We start from the raw sequence: 8,733 nt of genomic DNA, 5'->3' as shown, positions 1-8,733 counted from the left end.
CTATCATTTCCTTTTCCTCTACTGTTGGACTATAATTAATAATGTAAGGCATTTAAAATGAATAATAATGCATTAAAGATATGGAAAATTTATGTAGCAAGTGTCTGTGGTTCTACTTTTCACCGTGACATTGACTGACATCTCTTAGGGCTGCACGATAGCCATGACTGAGTTGTGTTTTAAGCACTCCCTGGGCATTGGCTGATCAGGGGAAGTAGCCTGCAGGGACACACATATAACCTCTGACAAACACTCAGTCACACATGCACAAAAGAAATGTGTGTAAATTGGTGCGTCAAAGAAAGCCTTATGTACTGCCAACCTAGCAGTCTGAGAAAGGGTTTACTCAAGGGGATTGAATTTTGTTGAGCCTGACACAGCAAATGGCTTCAACACAGTTACTTTGTGTCAAAGCTACGAGAATGGTAGCTTGGGGCTTATTAAAACTGCTCTGGACAGAGGAGTCAGTTTTGCCACAGTCAGGGATGCACTGTAATTAACATAAGTCATGAAAATAAAAGATAACAGTTGTTTGCGGCCTTAATTATCAAATTAAGGATCTAAGGTGGATACAAAATCAAATGCTAATAAGGAAACCTTCACAATGCCAACGCACACGAGGTTTTTCCCCACCCTGTGATGCATTGTTGTTTTTTGCCTTTCTGTCAAGGTTTGACTGGCAGTTTTGTAATTGCAGTATTCAGTGCAGCAATAAAATAGACCAACTCAAACAATTGCTTTGGGTGATCCTCCAAAAAAATGTGCCTGCCAGCTTTCACCCAGCTGTCAGCTCCTCCAGATGTTGCCTCATAATATCGCCTCATTTGCAGCCCACCTCAAGACAGACGTTGCTAATACTGTAAATTCAGTGGTGCAGCCTGATGGTCATGCTTATGCAAGAAATCAGACCTTTAACATTACACCAACTCCTGCTTGTGATGTTCATGTGAACACAAGTCAAATGCTGCTGCTGTGGCTTAAAGCAATCACCCCATCAGATTCAGTGGTTGTTGTCATGTACAGTATCATCACTGTGTACACTGTTTAAGTTAATTAAGTGGATTTATTCAATGGTTAAAACTATTTTGCAGTTTTCTCTTTCAAAACAATCAAAAGATCATTCCTGATTAAGTTGCTAAAATATTTATTAACCTGTGTTTTTGGGCAGTTTGAAAGGTTGGATTGCATCTGTGAACTGCCATCATCAGGCCTCTCCACAAAGTTCTATTTTGTCTAAGTATGACCTTTGGCTGGGCTACTCATGGTTTGCATTTTTTTATTCTAATTTGACTCATACTTATTCTTCCTTTCTTCCATTCAGACCAGCGTTCCTATAACAGTTCCCAAGAAGCCACCACACAGCACCGTGTTGTTATCTCCATAGCCATAGACATGTTATTAGACAGGAAATCATGCCATAGTGCTTGGAGTTCTACCCACTGAGTTCAATTTCTGTCTCATCAGATGAGATAAACTTATTCCTGATGCTGCTGGATGCATTTAACTGATGTTCAATAATCTCAAAGCAGCTGTCATATGGCTTAGACTCAGACTGGCTTCTTTTCAGCCCCCAAGACCTAAAGACATGATCTCAGTGCTTCTACTGAGATGATGATCCTACAGCAGGTTTCCCAGGTTTCTTATCTGCAGCAGACCTCCAAGCCTCTGCTTGATTGATCAGTGGGTTCTTTCTGAATAAGGCCCTTCTCCCTCTGTCTCAGTTTGGTCAGACATTTCTAAGAATAATCTTGCTGGTTCCAAAATTATTCAATTTCATGATTATTAAGGCCACTGTGTTCCTTGGAGCACTCAGATTTAAAAATGGGTTGATATTTGCCTCCACATATGTCTAGCCACAGTTTTGTCACAGGGGCCTGCTGTGTTCCTGTGACTCCATGGTTCAGCTTCTGTCCTGACATTAAGTGTGCTACTAGGACTTCATGTACTCCTTTTGCACATATTCCTAAAAACATGTCTTCACAGCATTATTGGGAGTTACCAAGCGTAGAATAAACATTAGAATTCTATACTTTTATCTCCTAATTAAATCTATAACAGTATATAAAAAGTGAAGGAATCATAGAAGTTCATTACTGCACTGCCATGCACTCAGGTCCATGCACTAAGTATTTGCAGATTCTCTCAGGGAAACATTTCCTTTTAGCCTTTAACTCACACCGACAACCCATCTAAACAAATTAACAGACATTTCTAAGTACTAAATGTCTGTGTTGTGCCCTCATGTTTCCACATGACTACCAACAAATTTTAAATTACAAATGTTCAGACCGTACTTGTTGCCCCGTAGCTGCAGATGTTATTTGCGCTTCAACATCTGGTGCTCACACCCGATGACAATGGAAACTCACTGAAAAGAACTAGTTAATTATGGGTGGATATAAAATATGCTTATACTCCTTTTTTTTTCTTGCATATTTCCTTTATATGTGCAAGTTCACTCTTCATCCTAAATATGTTAAAATATTATAATTAACAGGGTGAACCTTTCATCACTTTTCAAACTTTTCAAGGAAAACCAAAAGAGTTGCAAAAGGCCTGAAAAAAATCCCCACAAACATTTCACTTTCTTTTTTTAGTGACTCCATACAAAATGTACATCTCTTATGTGCATACTAATAAGCCCCAATAAATAATAAGTGTGTGTTTGACAAATACGTTTCTGACATCAAACAATGGATAATTAGTTAATATTCAGGACGGAAATGCAGCTCATTATATTTAGAGCCACGGAGTAGATTAGTGTGCATCTTAGACCTACATAAAACACTCTAGGGATATATTGCTCTGCACATAAATCACATAAAGTATTTAAATGCTATATAGTGAAATCACAAATATTGTCAGGCAAAGGGAATTAGAAGAAATTATGTTTCCTTGGTGACAGGCTAATGTATGAAACATTCCCTTTTAACTTAAAAAGATGAGCATTTATGGAGCTACTATTTCATTCGCAGACATTTTTGTTTGTCTTTGGGCAATATATAAAGTGTTTGTAGTAAAACCAGTAATCTGATTGTAGCCATTGCCAGTAATAGATTAATGTAAGCATTACGGCTCTGCAGTTGATTTGTGGATACATTAGGACCATTACGTAAACGACCGGGACAGACTAATAGCAGGCTAAATTTTGGACATTGGTGAAAATAACATGGTTAAGTGCATTGCAGTACACTGTAACTTATTACGCCTGCCAGCTAATAGAAATGAATAGAATCAACTTTATTGTCCACCAGAGTGGAAATTTGTCTGAGTACACTTAACCGTTTGGACAATTATGTCATAAACTTTGTTCTAATTTATTATATTAATCTAAGCTTTATATCTGTTGTGGTACGCACGTGTCCGTGAGCCACTGTGGCAGCCTTGGATTCTTTCCTGACAGAGTTGTTGTTTTATATGTTGGTCCAAAATAGAAATGACTTCTGGATACATTTGCTTCGTACTCTCAGATGGAGAGCCTATGAAATATTAAAGTAGGAATCTATTTTTTATCCAGTGGCCATAAAAAGACGAGTCCAGTTAACCAGGGCTGTGCCACAGGGAGGACGATAAACTGTTTGCATTTTAAATTATACATAAAAATGGGCTATGGACTGTGAATTAGAAAGTAATGGCTGTACATTTATTTTGGAGGTATGTGCACACAAGAGCTTGAGATTTTGAGTGTGAGCGTGCTGCCATAAGCTTGCTGTTGCGTGCTCCCCACTGAGATTTTGAGTCCTACCCAGTGGTGCCGCTAAGTGAGCAGCTTGGCGACATTTGTAAATCGAATGACTTTATGGAATGCAAAGCTGTAAACCCTCTGATGGATTAACTTGAATCCAGTCTGTATGGAATCTCTAATGAGCAATTACACTCACACAGACAGGGTTCAAAGCAATTAGTGTGGTAACTAGAATCAGCTTTTAGTCAAGAGCAAGGTGAGGCACCTTGATCCCAGGACTAGACCCTATTCTCTTTTTGTCTCCTGAGACTCCTCCCTCCTTCTCTGTGGCTTATGCAAAGGGCTAGGCACAAATTGACTTGATGGAGATGGGTTTATTCCAATCATGGCTGCAAAGATTTTGCCTAAACAGCTCTGAGAAAGAAGGCTGCCCTTGGGTGTAGCTGCAAAAATGATGATTTGAAGTCTACTTGCTCGCTGTCCATCTTGTGGCAGCATATTGAATTTGTTTACAAGTGTTTTACTTAGCCTGTCGGCAAAGAAAAGCTGTACTTCTTTTTTTGCAAACATCGCCAGTCTGTGAACTGGTCTCACCTACTGTAGAGTGGCATAAAAAGCTAGTTGATAGCGTAGCGGCTTTATCTCTTTATGAGCTCCTATAGGGAAAGATTGCAGGAAAATTGGTTCTACCACTATCAAAGAGCAGATACTGCTAGGGTAAGGGATAAAGGGGTGAAAAAAAAGTCTACATTTACTCTTTCTATATTCCCTCATCTGTTCCTTTATCCCTTAATCTCCCTCCCTCTCTTTGTCTCTCTGTCTCGTTCTCTCTCTCTCTAGCTCTTTTCCTCTCGTAAGCACTGAATCACCACCATTTTGTTGTCTGCCTCTACATGTTTTGGAGCCAGTTCCTTTAATTCTCCACCTACACTCTTTGATGTGTTCAGTACACGTTCATTTTAATTTACACATTGCCGTGCTTTGGCCCGTCTCTAAGCATGGATAATAGAGCAAATGAAGGTATCATCATTTGTAGCGATCAAAAGTTTATAGTGATTATAAGTAATGCTGTGACTCTGTGATTTAAGCTAACACTTTGGGGTTATTTGAATTCACCAACCTTTAGCTCAAGACCCCAAAAGACTAGTTTCATCTTCTGGAAAGCTCACTGAGCACTTTGGTTGTTCTAGAACTCTCATTGCGAGCCGACATGTCTAACTGCCCCTCCCCACTGGGCTGCCCGACCCACTTCTCAGGCTCTCCGGGGATGAAGATCTACATTGACCCCTTCACCTACGAGGACCCAAACGAAGCTGTACGAGAATTTGCCAAGGAGATAGATGTTTCTACTGTCAAAATAGAGGAGGTCATTGGTGCAGGTATGGCAAATCTTCGTGCATGCATGCATTTGTATTCTGTGTCTGTGTGTCAGATAAATGTGGATTGTTGAGTTGTTGTATGTCATATAAAAACCTGAATCTGTTCAAGGTCATGAAGAACAACCTTTCTGGCAGCCACTTCAGATGGGAACATGTCAAGGGCCTATGTCAAGTGTACTAGCAGTATATAGGCCACCTACCCAGGGACATAATGTGATTAGAAATAACTCAACCCTCTCTGCCTTTTCTTTGTGCTTCTGTGTTTTTGGATCTTGTTGATTTTGGCTTTGATGATGTTCAGCCCTTGCATCATTTCTTCCCCATTTACTTTACATGTAAAAGTGCAGACATTTTGTTTCCTGTCCTTGCTTTCTTGTTTTGTTTTGTTTTTCTTAGCTTGAGAATGACCTCTTATGTATTATTAAACTGTATATTAAAATTACAACTACATAATTAGGTCCTGATTGCTTTCAAGTGAATTCTGATTAAACTTAAGTTCAGTATGTGCATGTGTTTTTGGTACATGTCCCTTTCTTTGGGATCGAACACATCTTTTCTACAGCCGAGAGGACACTGACATCATACATGCTGGTTCATATGGAGGCTAAAATACCCCTGGTAATGTTGCTGGGCCTGGAGTAGCTTTGGAGCACAGGCGGCCTCAGCAAGCTAGGTGTGAGGAAGTGACAGAGATACAATAGGGATAAGGATGCAGTGGGATCAGCTAATTAAAGGTTTTTGTTTTTGTTGATTTCACTATGTGTTGTCTCTCCAGGACACCAAGGTGGTGATAATTAATCACATGGGTTCCAGAAATTTGCCAGACAGTGCTTGCCTGGTATTGTTTGATAGGGGGAATATAAAGGCACTTGCCAGCCTATGCTGTGTGTCAGAAGAGCCATACTGTATTATATGATAGCAAGACATAACAGGCTCTATAAAAGCACTTTAGGTAACTTTAAAAACAGACGTGAAATTTATGATCTGATTAACTCTGCTTTTGTGTAAAGGCTTTTTCTGCTAACAGAAGGAAATGAGGAAACTCTTCTTTCTCTTTCAAACTAGGGGAATTTGGGGAAGTCTACAAGGGCCGTTTGAAGCTACCTGGCAAGAGGGAAATCTATGTAGCCATTAAGACCTTGAAGGCGGGCTATGTGGAGAAGCAGAGGCGGGACTTCCTGTCTGAAGCATCAATCATGGGCCAGTTTGACCACCCGAACATTATCCGTCTTGAGGGTGTAGTCACAAAGAGCCGTCCAGTTATGATCGTTACTGAGTTTATGGAGAATGGCGCCCTTGACTCATTCCTCAGGGTGAGTGATTTTTTTTTTTTTTAATGCTTGTACTGTGTCACACAAAGTTGCAAACAGCTATATGACGAGATCTGAAGCCATGTGTGAGTTAAATGGAAGCTTGAAAATCTGAGACTGAGAAGCTAATTGGAAGTAAATTGTAAAGCAATCCCACTAAAGGAGTTCATGCTAAGAATCCCTCCTAATACAAATTGGAATGAGCCTTCTTAATCTGTCCAGTGCCAACGGAGAATATGTTTCATGACAATGAACTTGATTTCAGTCATTCTTAATTTGAAAATTTCCACACTGGCTAGCTTTATCAGCCTTTAATTTAATGCCTGGAGCTATTAATGGACTCTTCACTCTTTCTTTTATAGTCAGGATTGAGCGGACATACAGCTTAATCAATATTCAGCTCTCTTTTTTCCTGCTTCAGTCTCATGGATTGGTGTTCTATTCCACTTTGATCTAGGGTGGGTTTAAATGGGTTCTTTGAAGTTGGCTTTGCTAACCGCCACATCCGACTTGTGTTTCCATCGATCTCTCTTACCCTCTTATTTGTTACTGGGTTTCTGGGGTTCAAAGCTTGCTCTTCAGAGCATTCACACAGGGGTAGGGGCACCATTCTTGGAGTTTAAAGAGATGGATGCCTGTATGCTTGAATGGAACAATGCTCTAACACCTACACTGAGTAAGATTGGCTGCAGGAATCTGATTTGCTTATTTAATACAAATATACTCTTCCTCTGGACATTAAAAGGATTTGAAAGGCAAGACAGGGACTCAGTGTGTTGATTTTGTAATTGCAAAGTGTAACCAACAAACAAGAAAAAAAAGGACGCACAAGAAAAACTAAAATCAAAGATAACTCAAAATAAGGGTCTTGTATGTAGCTATAACAACATGACTCCTCTTGTTATCTGCCATGAGCATGTACCCCATGGCTGTGATAATAATGATCTGCTGCAAGGCTTACCTCATGCTACAGAAGAAGATGAGAATCCAACTGAGCAGCCTTGACTCAAACCGAATTTGATTACGGTACACGTTGAATGAGGAAGTGGAGTGATGAATTTAAGTCAACATGTGTTAATGATTCAGTAAGAAGAAACAGCGTAATTATTTTTTTGCCTATTAAAAATGGTTATATTAGCCTTTGCTGCAATCTGCGACCTCCAGCTTTGCTCATTTACAGCATGGCAACGGCATGACATAAGCTCTGCATTTTCATTTGTTTTGCTCTCTGTCCTTTAGCAAAATGATGGTCAGTTCACAGTGATCCAGTTGGTGGGAATGATGCGTGGGATTTCTGCAGGAATGAAATATCTCTCAGAAATGAACTACGTCCATCGTGACCTGGCCGCACGGAACATTCTCGTCAACAGCAACTTGGTGTGTAAAGTGTCCGACTTTGGTCTGTCACGCTACCTGCAGGATGACACGTCTGATCCCAGCTACACCAGCTCTCTGGTGGGTAATAATTGTGTTTTACTTTGTCTGAGTGTCATGGGGAAACTGTTATTCGCGTAGCGCTTATCTAAATATAATTTCAAGTTTCCCAATGTCTTTTGCTGACATATAAACCAATTGAAAAACACCACCTATCAGTCTAATAAGTTTTGCTACTGACAATGTCTCAGTCTTTTTGAAGGTCTTGCAAACCTTTCACCTTTTCAGCGCCTTTCATTTTATATGAGCTGTCACTCTTTGCTTCCTCATCCTCCTTCCACTCTTCCCTATACCCTGCAAGTCACGGACCGGAGGTCTGTCACATCTTCATTAGTGTGGAGACAAGTCTCCTCTGGGAAGGCTCTCTCGTTGGCATGCCCAGAGTGCAGAGAAACCAAAGGGCATTGCAGCCTCTCAAACTGACATCTCCCACCCTTCTCTCTGTCTCTCCCTCTTTCCACTCTCTCACTCCTCATTCATTATTACTGGAGCATCATGGGAGGCTTTGGCTCCTCATTAACTCCTCCACGCTACAGATCTGTAATTATTAGCAGCCATCGTTAGTTCATCTTCTGCCTCTCCTCTTTCTAATTCATAACACACTTTTACACCCTTGCAAACACACGGCGTAGGTCATTAGGACTCCTGACATGCCTTAGGTTGTGTGCTGGGATTTAGTTGAGTGTGTGTGTGTGTGTGTGTGTGTAGGAGCATATAAGGCACCGTGTGGACATCCACAAGCATGCACGTGTGTATCTCTGTTTGCTACGGCTGATGTGCGTGTTTCAAGGATCAATCCGTTATTAACACTCACACACATGTATGTATATATATATATATATATATCTATCTTAGCTGTTCCCAGGACTGCGCTCTTCTGGACAGAGATCTCCGATGTTGTTCCCGGGATCTGCTGGAGCCACTC

The 8,733-nt window shown here is 40.5% G+C and overlaps 1 protein-coding gene across 2 annotated transcripts in view; it reads left to right on the top strand.

Annotated features, from left to right (window-relative positions):
- Nucleotides 1-8,733, top strand: part of ephb1 (EPH receptor B1) — a 165,791-nt gene that overhangs the window by 129,025 nt on the left and 28,033 nt on the right. Inside the window, exons 10-12 of one of the 2 annotated variants that reach the window (XM_005721271.1) lie at nucleotides 4,942-5,064; nucleotides 6,130-6,377; nucleotides 7,614-7,829. In XM_005721271.1, coding sequence (XP_005721328.1) covers nucleotides 4,942-5,064; nucleotides 6,130-6,377; nucleotides 7,614-7,829 — 587 coding nt within the window. Of the gene's footprint in view, nucleotides 1-4,875; nucleotides 5,065-6,129; nucleotides 6,378-7,613; nucleotides 7,830-8,733 lie in introns of both variants that reach the window. The other variant, XM_013912804.1, reaches the window with a different exon arrangement.

Source organism: Pundamilia nyererei, unplaced genomic scaffold (genome assembly GCF_000239375.1).
Source record: "Pundamilia nyererei isolate P.nyererei 1_Seehausen unplaced genomic scaffold, PunNye1.0 scaffold00004, whole genome shotgun sequence".
Classification (NCBI taxonomy): Eukaryota; Metazoa; Chordata; class Actinopteri; order Cichliformes; family Cichlidae; genus Pundamilia; species Pundamilia nyererei.
This window is presented reverse-complemented; position numbering and strand designations above follow the sequence as displayed.